At 43.9% G+C, this 15,823-nt stretch overlaps 1 protein-coding gene across 1 annotated transcript in view; it reads left to right on the forward strand.

Annotated features, from left to right (window-relative positions):
• LOC115225326 overlaps window positions 1–14,584 on the forward strand; it is a 33,013-nt gene extending 18,429 nt beyond the window's left edge. Inside the window, exons 2-6 of the mRNA XM_029796276.2 lie at window positions 251–577; window positions 3,641–3,925; window positions 9,844–9,927; window positions 10,905–11,110; window positions 13,613–14,584. Coding sequence (XP_029652136.1) covers window positions 251–577; window positions 3,641–3,925; window positions 9,844–9,908 — 677 coding nt within the window. The 3' untranslated portion in view covers window positions 9,909–9,927; window positions 10,905–11,110; window positions 13,613–14,584. The remainder of the gene's footprint in view (window positions 1–250; window positions 578–3,640; window positions 3,926–9,843; window positions 9,928–10,904; window positions 11,111–13,612) is intronic.
• The last annotated feature ends 1,239 nt before the right edge of the window (window positions 14,585–15,823 follow it).

The raw sequence follows: 15,823 nt of genomic DNA on the forward strand, positions 1-15,823 counted from the left end.
AAAAAAGTTTTATTTTGACACATTCTACCATATACGAAGTTTAAAAGTGTTTAGTTAACTAGAAATTGTGTTGAAAACTGCCGTTCAAAAGGAAAAGATCCCAAAAAAGTTTTATTTTGACACATTCTACCAGTATACGAAGTTTAAAAGTGTTTAGTTAACTAGAAATTGTGTTGAAAACTGCCGTTCAAAAGGAAAAGATCCACCATTTTTTAATTAATTTACCTTGTTTTTTGTTTTTTCTCTACAGACAACTCTTCCTACCGTGTTATTGTCGATGTTGACCCAAGGAAGGGAGTGTCCGAGTTCGTGTTCACAGCAAATGTCAGTTCGGACACCAACAGCGACCTGCTGCATAGTAAACAGTGCTGCAGCTACACATTCCAAGACAATCGGACGGAGGAGATCATATCGGTGTCTGGTTCCACATCGGTAAACATCCTGAAGAAATATCCGCCAACCAAAGACCTTCCAGCAGGCACGTACTCCATGAATGTAACAGCATATCTGCACGAGAAAAACGACACAAAATCCATCTACCCTGTTGCTACGAACGTCACCCATTTCCACCTGACAGGTAGGTTTGAACTTGTGACACCGATTCAAAATTTCAGCATCTTGGGGTCGATTTCCTAGACTAAAGGCGGTGCTCCAGCATGGCCGCAGTCAAATGACTGAAACGGTAAAAATGAGTAATGCACAGTATAGTAGTTAAAATAAGTGGCTATGCTTGTTTAACCCCAGATCCTGTAGGCCTGTGATCAAAGATGTCCCAGCTTTGATCATCTCATTTTTTATTCAGCCACAATGTATGTTTATATGTATGTGTGTGTATATGTATGTGTGTGTATATATATATATATATGTGTGTATATATATGCACAGGAGTGGCTGTGTGGTATGTAGCTTGCTAACCAACCACATGGTTCCGGCTTCAGTCCCACTGCGTGGCACCTTGGGCAAGTGTCTTCCGCTATAGCCCCGGGCCGACCAATGCCTTGTGAGTGGATTTGGTAGATGGAAACTGAAAGAAGCCTGTTGTGTGTGTGTGTTTGTCCCCCCCCCTAGCATTGCTTGACAACTGATGCTGGTGTGTTTACGTCCCCGTCACTTAGCGGTTCGGCAAAAGAGACTGAGAATAAGTACTGGGCTTACAAAGAATAAGTCCCAGGGTCGATTTGCTCGACTAAAGGCAGTGCTCCAGCATGGCTGCAGTCAAATGACAAACAAGTAAGAGAATATTATATATATATTATATATATATATATAATATATATATTATATGTTGGTATCCTTTTGTCTCGGGAGACGATGGAGTGGCGCATAAACTAATCCAGTCTGGTTTTTACATTTCATGTCCTCCCCAGTTTTGCGCAGGCCTGAGCTAGATGTAGGAAAATCCTGGGTAGCCCAATCGTCAGGATTCCTCTCTCGACCTTGCTGACGTCGTCCAAAGGAGTGCAGAGCATTACGTTTGGCACCAGTTTGGTTGCAGGAGCTACCGGAAGAGTCGAGGCGAACACTAAACCGCCTACGGGGCTCCACTCCAGATTTCTTTGAAAGCATGCATACATATATAATACACACATACATGTACACATGTGAAGGCGCATGGCTCAGTGGTTAGAGCGTTGAGCTTACAATCGTGAGGTTGTGAGCTCGAATCCCGGACCAGGCTGCGTGTTGTGTTCTTGAGCAAGGCACTTTATTTCACGTTGCTCCAGTTCACTCAGCTGTAGAAATGAGTTGCGACGTCACAGGTGCCAAGCTGTATTGGCCCTTGCCTTTCCCTTGGAGAGGGGAGGCCGGTATGCATGGGCGACTGCTGGTCTTCCATGAAACAACCTTGCCCAGACTTGTTCCTCAGAGTAACTCTCTAGGTGCAAAACCCATGGTCAGTGTCTGACTGAAGGGGGTCACTATCACACTACATGTACACATATGTGGAGGCACATGGCCTAGCGGTTAGAGCAGCGGACTCGTGGTTGAGGGATCGTGGGTTTGAATCTCAGACTGGGCGATGTGTGTGTTTATGAGCGAAACACCTAACGCTCTCGCAGAAGGTAATGGCAAACTTCTGCTGACTCTTTCGCCAGAACTTACTCTCATTCTTTCCTCCATCTTGCAGCTCACCTGCGACGGGCCGGCGTCCCGTCCAGGTGGGGAACCTACGCGCCAAGGAAACCAAGAAACTGGCCCTTAAGAGCCAGCCGTGGCTCGAGAAGGAACATGTACGCATGAATGACCAGAAATGTGCCTAAATGTACTTCCTTTCAAAGGTACAAACATTGCTGTGTGGTAAGCTGGTTTTTCAGGTACATGGTTCTGGGTTCAGTCCCACTGCCTGGCACTTTGGTTGGCCTGAGGCTATAATAGAAGACACTTAACCAAAGACTTGTGGGTTTGGTAGATGGAAACTGTAAGAAGCTCATGGTATGTGTCTGTCCCTCCCCTGTCACTGCTTGACAGCCAGTCTTGGTGTGTCAGTCACTTAGCAGTTCAGCAAAAGAAACTGATAAAAGAATAAGCTTTAAAAAAATGTCCTGGGGTTAACTTGTTCAGCTTAAAAAAACAAAAAAACTATCAAAGCAGTGCTCCAGCATGGTCGCAGTCAAATGACTGAAACCAGTAATGGGATAAAAGAATACATTTACATACACATATGCATCTATACAAGCAGCATCATCATTTAACATCCGCTTTCTATGCTGGCATGGGTTGGACGGTTTTCGTGGCCGTTTGCCAGCTCTGTCTGGCCCCCGTGTTGGTGGCACGTAAAAGCACCATCTGTTCGTGTCCATTGCCAGCCTCGCCTGGCCCCCGTGCCGGTGACACGTAAAAGCACCATCCGTTCGTGGCCGTTTGCCAGCTCTGTCTGGCACCTGTGCGGGTGGCACGTAAAAAGTGCCCACTACACTCACGGAGTGGTTGGCGTTAGGAAGGGCATCCAGCCGTAGAAACACTGCCAAATCTGACTGGGCCTGATGAAGCCTTCCAGCTTCACAGATCCCAGTGGAACCGTCCAACCCATGCTAGCATGGAGAACGGACGCTAAATGATGATGATGGGTTAAAGTCGTGAGGAAACACAATTTGGCAAGATTTGACATTTAATTGAATCTAATTTAGTTTAATTGGAACTCCAATCTGCCAGATCAAATTGGAGCCTGGTGCAGCCATCTGCTTTGCCAGACCTCAGTCAAATCATCCAACCCATGCTAGCATGGAAAGCGGATGTTAAACAATGATGGGGCCGGTTTGGTCGGGGCCGGTTTGGTCGGGGCCGGTTTGGTCGGGGCCGGTTTGACTGGGGCCGGTTTGACTGGGGCCGGTTTGACTGGGGCCGGTTTGACTGGGGCCGGTTTGACTGGGGCCGGTTTGACTGGGGCCGGTTTGACTGGGGCCGGTTTGACTGGGGCCGGTTTGACTGGGGCCGGTTCGACCGGGGCCGGTTTGATCGGGCGGCTTTAATTACATAATGAATGTTAAAAATCTCGTCTCAGGTACACCTATTTGAGCACTCAGAATGCATACCTATTAGTTTGTCACCTTGACGAAAAGTCCTTAAATCCTTTATATATACAGATTATATATACGCACATATATGGATTAATTTTCTACCATTTTATTTTTTTGCCCAGAGAACTTCAATGGCTACCTTACTGTAATACAAAGCCTGGTCTACCAAACCAACTGGTCTGCATTTATCATTCACAAGCCCATCTGCGTCTACTTCTACCTGACTGACCATATATTTGGTACCTTCACATACCATTGGCAGATCAATGGGACCATTGGCAAACACACTGATATACCATTGCTGGTCTTTACAGCCAGTAATATTGGATTGAGTCATTTCTCCCTCCATGCAAAGGAGACACGCTCAGGCTGGGAAGGTCATTTCGACAGCGTGGTCCTATTTCAAGGTTGGTTTTTATGCACTCTCCTTATTTTATGCATGCTCATACATACATACACGCTACTCATGTAGCATCTACTTGCACCCTTGCTCGTGCACTTGCCCTTGCTCGTGCACTTGCCCTTGCTCGTGCACTTGCCCTTGCTTGTGCGCTCTCCCTTGCTTGTGCGCTCTCCCTAGCTTGTGCGCTCTCCCTTGCTCGCGCGCTCTCCCTTGCTCCGCGCGCTCTCCCTTGCTCCGCGCGCTCTCCCTTGCTCCGCGCGCTCTCCCTTGCTCCGCGCGCTCTCCCTTGCTCCGCGCGCTCTCCCTTGCTCCGCGCGCTCTCCCTCGGCCCGTGTGCTTGCTCAACCTCGCTCTACCGTTCATGATCACACACTTTGAGTTCAAGTTCTGCTGAGGTCAACTTTGCCTTTCATTCTCTCAGGGTTGATAAAATAAGAGCCAATTCCTGATAACCTGCTTCATTATCCCAAAAGACATCATGACCATTGATCCAGTCGTTTGATACAGCCCTTCTATTGCAGCTGAATGACATGTGCTTGCAACTGACATGTGATGATGATTCACTCCCGAACTGAAATAGGCTCCCAGCCTCTGTATCATGAATGGTTATGGAGCACCACCTTTAGTCGAGCAAATCGACCCCGGGACTTATTCTTTTTGTAAGCCTAGTACTTATTCTATCGGTCTCTTTTTGCCAAACCGCTAGGTGACGGGGACGTAAACACACCAGCATCGGTTGTCAAGCAATGCTAGGGGAACAAACACAGACACACTCCTAACGAAAACCAGACCTTCTTTCGACCACCACATAAAAAGTATTAAGGAAAAAAATGTCATTTAGATATACTTTTATTTTAGTTGTTTACACTATTTTACATTTGTTTATACTCATATACATTCAAAGTTCACAAATCTATTTAAATTATGTATCCACAGCAGGAGTGGCTGTGTGGTAAGTAGCTTGCTAACCAACCACATGGTTCCGGGTTCAGTCCCACTGTGTGGCATCTTGGGCAAGTGTCTTCTACTATAGCCCCGGGCCGACCAATGCCTTGTGAGGGGATTTGGTAGACGGAAACTGAAAGAAGCCTGTCGTATATATGTATATAGGCGCAGGAGTGGCTGTGTGGTAAATAGCTTGCTAACCAACCACATGGTTCAGGGTTCAGTCCCACTGCGTGGCATCTTGGGCAAGTGTCTTCTGCTATAGCCCCGGGCCGACCAATGCCTTGTGAGGGAATTTGGTAGACGGAAACTGAAAGAAGCCTGTCGTATATATGTATGTATATGCGTGTGTGTGTTTGTGTGTCTGTGTTGTCCCCCTAGCATTGCTTGACAACCGATGCTGGTGTGATTACGTCCCCGTCACTTAGCGGTTCGGCAAAAAGAGACCGATAGAATAAGTACTGGGCTTACAAAAAGAATAAGTCCTGGGGTCGATTTGCTCGACTAAAGGCGGTGCTCCAGCATGGCCGCAGTCAAATGACTGAAACAAGTAAGAGAGTATTCCTTTCAATAATATCGATTACAAAACTTCTTTGTAGACGATATATTCTGTTTGGTCGACACTAATTTTCAGATTACTGGAGTCTGTTTCTCTACTCATAGCGACGTATAACTGGCCGTGTGTAAACATCGGAGTTGGTAAAAATACACCTGCACAATCTAAGTCTGGTCCTGTGCCTTGTTTGCTGTGGATGTATGAGCAGAATCTTTAGGAATCTGCCCATATCTGATGAGAAATACAGGGATATTATGGCAAATCTAAATCTTCTAAATTCACGAACTATACGGAGTGTTGAGAGGGAATACAGTCAATCCTCGTTACTAGAATTTTAGCAAAAAATATCAAAGGTGATCTATTAATACAAAACTCAATATCCACTAAATAATCTTACATTTTCCACATGATTTTTGCTAAAAACCTTCCTGATTTCCTCCTTCATTATCCCAAAAGACATCGTGAACATTGATCCAGCCGTTTGACCGTGAAAAGGGAACACGCAGACAGACATAACGCCCATTATAATAAGATGAGCAAAACGCCCCCCGTCCAATGGATGGTGCAGAGTTCTCTCTCTTTACTCTTTTACTTGTTTCAGTCATTTGACTGCGGCCATGCTGGAACACTGCCTTTAATCAAGCAAATCGACCCCGGGACTTATTCTTTTTGTAAGCCCAGTACTTATTCTATCGGTCTCTTTTTGCCGAACCGCTAAGTGATGGGGACGTAAACACACCAGCATCGGTTGTCAAGCAATGCTTGGGGGACAAACACAGACACACACACACACATGCATACATATATACATGTATATATATATACATATATACGACAGGCTTCTTTCAGTTTCCGTCTACCAAATCCACTCACAAGGCATTGGTCGGCCCAGGGCTATAGTAGAAGACACTTGTCCAAGATGCCACGCAGTGGGACTGAACCCGGAACCATGTGGTTGGTTAGCAAGCTACTTACCACACAGCCACTCCTGTGCCTATTGTCAAACATTTAAACCAAATTTTCTCAAAACAACTTGTCCAACCGTTCCATAGGCCTCCCCTTTGAGAAACACTAATTTAACCTAAATTTGAGACACCAACAAAATAAGAAATATAGACTTTTTTTCTATTCCAAAGAAAAACGATTTTATTCACACAAACGTGCAACTGAAGAGTTTAAAGTACCAGTAATGATAAGGCTGTTGACTTGGAGAACACAAACATGGTTTAAACATTAAGCTTAGCAGGAAAAAAATGTGCTTTTAAGCAGGACAAAAACAACAAAAAATGGAAGGTGCAGTTATGTACAGGTTGACGGAAGAAAAGCAGGACAACAACGGCTTTATTGATCGCATTCTCACCTGGAATCGATTTTTGTAATTTTTTCAAGACTTATACACGCCCTGATACCATGACAACTTGCTAGGGCTGCCTGCTGGAGCCTATGCGGCAGGTATTTAAAGAGAAAAATTTGACAAGACAGTCGGTCACCGGCTGACACTCGCTGACGATACATCGAAGAGGCCAAGGAACAGAAGAAAGAAGACATGCACCCAACACCAGAGCTAAAGACATCTCCGAAAGGGGGGGCCCTGCCACATGAAAACGGTAGAGGAGTAGGGGCCGAAACTGGACATGGTTCCTCCTGATGATGTCTTGAACTAACTGGATCCTATAAAGGAGCTGTTGTGGTAGCAGACCAAGCAACATGGTTGAAATTCCCCATATCAAATTTGAGCGCAATTGGATGGAGGATGCCTGAGATCCTAGAAGACACACAGACAGACAGAACGGATTTTATATAATAATGGAGGCAAGCTGGCAGAATTGTTAGCATGCTGGACAAAATGCTTAGTGGCATTTTATCCAACTTCACGTTCTGAGTTCAAATTCCACTGAGGTTGACTTTGTCTTTCATCCTTTCAGGGTTGATAAAACAGGAACCGGCTGAGGGCTGGGATTAATGTAATGGACTCACTCTTCCCTGAATTTGCTTGCCTTGTGCCGAAATCTAAAACCAATGGATGATAATGGAAGACCCATGAATTGGTTGTGGATTGCAAGAAAATATCAAAGATCTGCAGTTAAGGAGATGATGGGTGGTAGATATGTTTCTTTACTGCCCACAAGGGGCTAAACACAGAGGGGACAAACAAGGACAGACAAACGGATTAAGTCGATTACATCAACCCCAGTACGTAACTGGTACTTTATTTATCGACCTCCGAAAGGATGAAAGGTAAAGTCGACCTCGGTGGAATTTGAACTCAGAACATAACGGCAGACGAAATACCTATTTCTTTACTACCCACAAGGGGCTAAACATAGAGGAGACAAACAAGGACAGAGACAGATTAAGTCGATTATATCAACCCCAGTGTGTAACTGGTACTTAATTTATCGACCCCCCCCCCCAAAGGATGAAAGGCAAAGTCGAGCTTGGAGGAATTTGAACTCAGAACGTAACGGCAGACGAAATACCTATTTCTTTACTACCCACAAGGGGCTAAACACAGAGGGGATAAACAAGGACAAAGGGATTAAGTTGATTACATTGACCCCAGTGCGTAACTGGTACTTAATTTATCGACCCCGAAAGACATTCCAGCCATGACCACATCTTTTATTCAGGCATAGTTTATCTAGGACTCCATCATCTAATGTATAGTAATTTTAGTGGGTATAGTTGTAGCTCTTTAACCCCAGGTTAGTGCTGATTCAGTAGACATATGATCAAAAACGTTCCATCTGTGACCATCCCATATTAGACATGTATCTAAGATTAAGTTATCTAATGTACATTCTGGTAGTTAGTATTAGTAGCTTTACTTATTGTTTAGCCCTTGGTTGGGCCTGATCCAGTAGACCTACGATCAGACGTTCCATCTGTGACCATCCTGTCTTTTATTCAGCCAGTGTATCTTGGACTACATTTTCTAATGTATAGTATAGTGGCTATAGTTGGTTTTTAACCTTAGTTCATATCCAATAAACCTGTGATCAGACGTTCCATTTGTGACCATCTCATCTTTTATTCAGCCATAGTGTATCTTGGACTATCTTATCCATAGTATAGCTGTTAGTGTGTGTGTGTGTGTGTGTGTGTGTGTGTAAGCTGTCTAAGAGTCCGTAAGTCAACAAGAAAGGATGAAAGGCAAAGTCGACCTCAGCGGAATTTGAACTCAGAACGTAGCGGCAGACGAAATACGGCAATGCATTTCGCCCGGCGTGCTAACGTTTCTGCCAGCTTGCCGCCTTTTACATATTGCCAATCAATCTCACTCCTATCTCATTTTCTCCATAAGGGGGGGGGGGTGTTCAAGGACCGGAGGCCAGTCTTCTATTTTTAAATCAATTTATTTTTTATACTTTTTAATTTTATTTTCAAAGGAGTGGCTGTGTGGTAAGTAGCTTGCTAACCAACCACATGGTTCCGGGTTCAGTCCCACTGCGTGGCATCTTTGGCAAGTGTCTTCTGCTATAGCCCCGGGCCAACCAATGCCTTGTGAGTGGATTTGGTAGACGGAAATTGAAAGAAGCCCGTCGTAGGAACATAATGATTCTACATCATGACAATTAGTTATTTTATTATGTGTGTGTGTGTCCCTAGCATTGCTTGACAACCGATGCTGGTGTGTTTATGTCCCCGTTACTTAGCGGTTCAGCAAAAGAGACCGATAGAATAAGTACTGGGCTTACAAAAGAATAAGTCCTGGGGTCGAGTTGCTCGATTAAAAGGTGGTGCTCCAGCATGGCCGCAGTCAAATGACTGAAACAGGTAAAAGAGATGTGGTTGGGTTGATTAGCTGTCCATTATTCTATGAAGGGGTCAGTAATATTTCCCAGCCCCTTCTCTCCATCTTCCTATTTCATCCTCTAATCCATCATCCCTCTATGCTATATCTACTGTTGTGTCCCCTAATCTCTTTTACTCTTTCACTTGTTTCAGTCATTTGACTGCGGCCATGCTGGAGCACCGCCTTTAGTCGAGCAAATCGACCCCGGGACTTATTCTTTTTGTAAGCCCAGTACTTATTCTATCGGTCTCTTTTGCCGAACCGCTAAGTGACGGGACGTAAACACACCAGCATCGGTTGTCAAACATGCTAGGGGGACAAACACAGACACAGAAACACCACACATACAATAATATATATATATATATATATATATATATATATATACATATATACGACAGGCTTCTTTCAGTTTCCGTCTACCAAATCCACTCACAAGGCTTGGTTGGCCCGGGGCTATAGCAGAAGACACTTGCCCAAGATGCCACGCAGTGGGACTGAACCCGGAACCATGTGTTTGGTTCTCTATACTGTAGTGTCCCCTCATCCATAATCTTATTCTATATTTCCACCACCCCTTCATATCATGTCCCCTAATCTATAATCTCTATTTTCTCCCTTACAGCTCCTATTGATTCAGCTTTTATATCTGGTGACAAGAGAACTTTTGATGGGGAGCCACTACACTAACCCTACACTTTAAAGGGAGGTAAGTAAGATGATCTTGTTTCTATAACACCAGGTCGTCTCTTATAGGACAGTTCTATGGCACAGGGTAAATGGAGACAAACAGCAAGGTGCAACCTGCAAAATTTTTTTCCCACGAGAGTTCTGGACCCCAGAAATGAACTTTTTTCCCCTTACTGTTTTACAAGTCATGGTTGAAACAAGAACAACAAGCATTATTAAGAGAAAAGAAGCATGGTCATTCCTTACCCAAGTGACCGTATCCATCACTTATGCGCTCATAAATTAGTTTGATAGTTGAGCTCTGATTGGCTGTATGCAAATGAGTTCATAACTGGGGTCCAGAACTCTCGTGGGGAAAAAATTTCACATGTGGCTCACGGCTGTTTCTTCCTTGTGATATCATGTTTCTGTGGAGCGGATAACACAGCACACTACTACACCGTTTCTGTTATTGCTGTTTGTTGCCTGTCGTCGCCCATCGTTGCCTGCCTGCCTACCCATCGTCGCCTGCCTGCCTACCCATCGTCGCCTGCCTGCCTACCCATCGTCGCCTGCCTGCCTACCCATCGTCGCCTGCCTGCCTACCCATCGTCGCCTGCCTGCCTACCCATCGTCGCCTGCCTGCCTACCCATCGTCGCCTGCCTGCCTACCCATCATCGCCTGCCTGCCTACCCATCGTCGCCTGCCTGCCTACCCATTCGCCTGCCTGCCTACCCATCGTCGCCTGCCTGCCTACCCGGCGTCGCCTGCCTACCCGGCGTCGCCTGCCTGCCTGTCGGTTGCCTGCCTGCCTGTTGGTTGCCTGTCTGCCTGCCTGCCTGCCTGTCGCTGCCTGTCGTCGCCTGCCTGTCGCTGCCTGCCTGCCTGTCGGTTGCCTGTCGCTGCCTGCCTGTCGCCTACCTGCCTGCCCATTGCCTGTCGCTGCCTGCCTGTCTGTTGTTGCCTGTCGGTTGCCAACTCCTCTCGGTCACTCACCTCCATTCTATATTTCACAGTGGTCCTGTCCGGTTCTGCTGGACACTGCTTCCCTCACAGAATGAAGCTGTGTGTATTGAAGATGTCCTGACAAATGGCTCCCTCTCAGGGTCCTGTTCCATCCTTGTACAACCAAACAACACCGGAACCTTCTCATTGCTAGGCAACGTCAGTAATTACATCAGCTGGAGGAATGTGAAATATTCCTTTGAAGTAATACCAAAAGGTAAGACAGCTGCTATTTTTTAACCCCGAGTCTTGATCCTCCAGACCTATACACCATCTAGTGTACAGTGGCTGTAGTTATTGTTAGTGCTGATCCAGTAGACATGATCAAAGATGCTCCAGCTGTGACCATCCCAACTTTTATTCAGGCATAGTGTATCTAGGACTACATTATCTGATGTATAGTAGTTAGTTTCAGTGGCTATAGTTGCTGTTTAGACCCAGGTCAGTCCTGATCCAGCATACCTATAGACATTCCAGCCATGACCACATCTTTTATTCAGGCATAGTGTATCTAGGACTACATTATCTGATGTATAGTAGTTAGTTTCAGTGGCTATTGTTGCTGTTTAGCCCCAGGTCGGTCCTGATCCAGCATACCTATAGACATTCCAGCCATGACCACATCTTTTATTCAGGCATAGTGTATCTAGGACTACATTATCTGATGTATAGTAGTTAGTTTTAGTGGCTATTGTTGCTGTTTAGCCCCAGTCGGTCCTGATCCAGCATACCTATAGACATTCCAGCCATGACCACATCTTTTATTCAGGCATAGTGTATCTAGGACTACTTATCTGATGTATAGTAGTTAGTTTTAGTGGCTATTGTTGCTGTTTAGCCCCAGGTCGGTCCTGATCCAGCATACCTATAGACATTCCAGCCATGACCACATCTTTTATTCAGGCATAGTGTATCTAGGACTACATTATCTGATGTATAGTAGTTAGTTTTAGTGGCTATTGTTGCTGTTTAGCCCCAGGTCGGTCCTGATCCAGCATACCTATAGACATTCCAGCCATGACCACATCTTTTATTCAGGCATAGTGTATCTAGGACTACATTATCTGATGTATAGTAGTTAGTTTTAGTGACTATAGTTGCTGTTTAGCCCCAGGTCGGTCCTGATCCAGCATACCTATAGACATTCCAGCCATGACCACATCTTTTATTCAGGCATAGTGTATCTAGGACTACATATCTGATGTAGTAGTTAGTTTTAGTGACTATAGTTGCTGTTTAGCCCCAGGTAGGTCCTGATCCAGCATACCATAGACATTCCAGCCATGACCACATCTTTTATTCAGGCATAGTGTATCTAGGACTACATTATCTGATGTATAGAGTTAGTTTTAGTGGCTATAGTTGCTGTTTCGACCCAGGTCAGTCCTGATCCAGCATACCTATAGACATTCCAGCCATGACCACATCTTTTATTCAGGCATAGTGTATCTAGGACTACATTATCTGATGTATAGTAGTTAGTTTTAGTGACTATAGTTGCTGTTCAGCCCCAGGTAGGTCCTGATCCAGCATACCTATAGACATTCCAGCCATGACCACATCTTTTATTCAGGCATAGTGTATCTAGGACTACATTATCTGATGTATAGTAGTTAGTTTTAGTGACTATAGTTGCAGTTTAGACCCAGGTCAGTCCTGATCCAGCATACCTATAGACATTCCAGCCATGACCACATCTTTTATTCAGGCATAGTTTATCTAGGACTCCAGGGTATAGTTGTTGCTCTTTAACCCCAGGTTAGTGCTGATCCAGTAGACGTATCATCAAAAACGTTCCATCGGTGACCATCCCATATTAGACATGTATCTAGGATTAAGTTATCTAATGTACATTCTGGTAGTTAGTATTAGTGGCTTTACTTATTGTTTAGCCCTTGGTTGGTCCTGATCCAGTAGACTGATCAGACGTTCCATCTGTGACCATCCCATCTTTTATTCAGCCATAGTGTATCTTGGACTACAATATCTTATCCATAGTATAGCTGTTAGTGTGTGTGTAAGCTGTCTAAGAGTCCATAAGTCAGCAAGAAATGTGTTCATATATATTCTTTTACTTGTTTCAGTCATTTGACTGCGGCCATGCTGGAGCACCGCCTTTAATCGAGCAAATTGACCCCAGGATTTATTCTTTGTAAGCCTGGTACTTATTCTATCGGCCCCTTTTGCCAACCCGCTGAGTGACGGGGATATAAACACACCAGCATTGGTTGTCAAGCAATGCTAGGGGTCAAAAACACACACACACACACACACACACACACACACACACACACATGCACACATGCACACATGCACACGCATATATCAGGTGGCACGTAAAAAGCACCCACTACACTCACAGAGTGGTTGGTGTTAGGAAGGGCATTCAGCTGTAGAAACATTGCCAGATAAGACTGGAGCCTGGTGCAGCCTTCTGGCTTCCCAGATCCCCGGTCGAACTGTCCAACCCATGCTAGCATGGAGAACGGACGTTAAACGATGATGATGATGATATATATACGATGGGCTTCTTTCAGTTTCCATCTACCAAATCCACTCACAAGGCTTTGGTCGGCCCGACGCTATAGTAGAAGACACTTGCCCAAGGTGCCACGCAGTGGGACTGAACCCGGAACCATGTGGTTCGTAAACAAGCTACTTACCACACAGCTACTCCTGTGCCTTTGTTCAATTTTTCTTTTTTTTCCTCTCTTTACAGCTAATATCAACACCATTGTACTCGTACCAGTCCTCATCGTTGCCGTGTTCATGTCAGCCATGCTTTCCTACCTCGTGTTTCGAAACAGGAGGCAGAAGGTTCGAATCGTCGAGGCAGCTGATTTCGACTTCCATCCGGAACTGACCGCCGAGATCGAGATGTCGTCGTCGTTGGCCTACAGATTCTGTCCGGCGTTGTACCAGCTCTTTCAAAAGCTCCGCAGGAGCACCTGGGGAAGGGGAGGGGGAGGGCCCCGAAGGGTTGAGTTTGACGACAAAGTGCAGTTTTTCCCATCTCGCAAACGCTCCCTCAGTGTGCCCACCTTGCAGACGGGACACACAAACTATTACAGACAACAATCACAGAGTTTAACAGATCTTGACAGTATTTCTGATTCCTGATAAAACATTTTTCCTTTTTTTTTTGCCCTCTTTTTTTGCCCTTTTTTTTTTGCCAATTTTTTTTGCCCATTTTTTTTTTGCCCATTATTTCTCATTTTTTTTCCATTTGTCCATTTTTTTTCAATTTTTTTATATAAATTTTTTTGTAAATAATAATCATCATAATGTTAATTTCTAATATTAGTAAATAGACACAAATCTGGGAAAAAGATAAATTTGATTTCATCAACCCCACAGTGATGAATGGTAAAGTTAGTATTCTATTATAATTCCATTCATATCCAGGATGTTTTATAGGAATACTAAATCAACCCCAGTATACCACTGGTATTATATTTCATCGACCACGAGAAAGACGAAAGCTAAATTAGCATTAGTCTTTGTTCGTGATTCCATTCACATCCAAGATGTTTTATAGGAATTACTAATTCTACCCCTGAAAGCAAATGGGGTGAGGAACAACTTCGCTGTGCAGCCCTTTAAAGTTTGTTAAATCTTTATTCACTAAGACACTACATTAAGCCAACCGGTGATGAAACACAAATAAAACATTGTACATAGACACTTCAAATATTATCCATACACATATTGTGTATATATGTGTTTTTTTTTGTTTTTTTTAAATAAATATATATATATATAATGGTTGTATACTGTCAATCTAACAAGAACGTGACAGTAGGGGGTACACCACCGTTATATAGCCCTAGGAGGCATTGAACGCCTCCTGACAGCTTCGACACATTTTATCCTGTGTCCTTATATACACATTATTATTTTGATAATATATATATATATATATACAAATTGAGAAAATGGAGAAACATACCTAAATCAATCATCAATCATCAGATAATACCCAATCAATACTTTATTAAACCATTACATAACAGCAATGACATTATACATAATATATTGCAAATATAACTAGACATGGAAATAGAAATAGAAAATACAATTACATCATAGCTGACAGCTGTTTCGGCCGTGAAGACAGGTATGTCCCACTTAACCTTTTAGCCATATAAAGCAGGTATAAATGGGACATTAACAAGAATGTCTCACGGCCTCTTCAGAGAATTTAATGTATATATGGTAAGAAACTTCTTTCCAAACAGCATGGTCTGGCTTCAGCCTCACAGCATAGCCCTGGAAATGTGTTCTGCTTTAATCTCAGGCTGATCGAAGCTTGTCGTGTGTACATATATATATATATAGATATAATTATATATATATATATATATCTATAATATATATATATATATATATATATATATATATACATACGCACACTCCTCTCGTGAACATTGTATATATTTCAGTGTGTATAAATACATGTAAAACTGTATGAATATGTATACTCTTTTACTTGTTTCAGTCATTTGACTGTGGCCATGCTGGAGCACTGCCTTTAGTCGAGGAGATTGACCCCGGGACTTATTCTTTGTAAGCCCAGTACTTATTCTATCGGTCTCTTATGCCGAACCGCTAAGTGACAGGAACGTAAACACACCAGCATCGGTTGTCAAGCAACGCTAGGGGGACAGACACACAAACACACATACACATACATATATATACATATATACGACGGGCTTCTTTCAGTTTCCGTCTACCAAATCCACTCACAAGGCATTGGTCGGCCCGGGGATATAGCAGAAGACACTTGCCTAAGATGCCACGCAGTGGGACTGAACCCGGAACCATGTGGTTGGTTAGCAAGCTACTTACCACACAGCCACTCGTGCGCCTATGTATGTATATATCTATATGAATACATGTTTGTGTATGAATGTATATTTATACATGA

This window comes from Octopus sinensis, linkage group LG27 (assembly GCF_006345805.1).
Source record: "Octopus sinensis linkage group LG27, ASM634580v1, whole genome shotgun sequence".
Taxonomy (NCBI): Eukaryota; Metazoa; Mollusca; class Cephalopoda; order Octopoda; family Octopodidae; genus Octopus; species Octopus sinensis.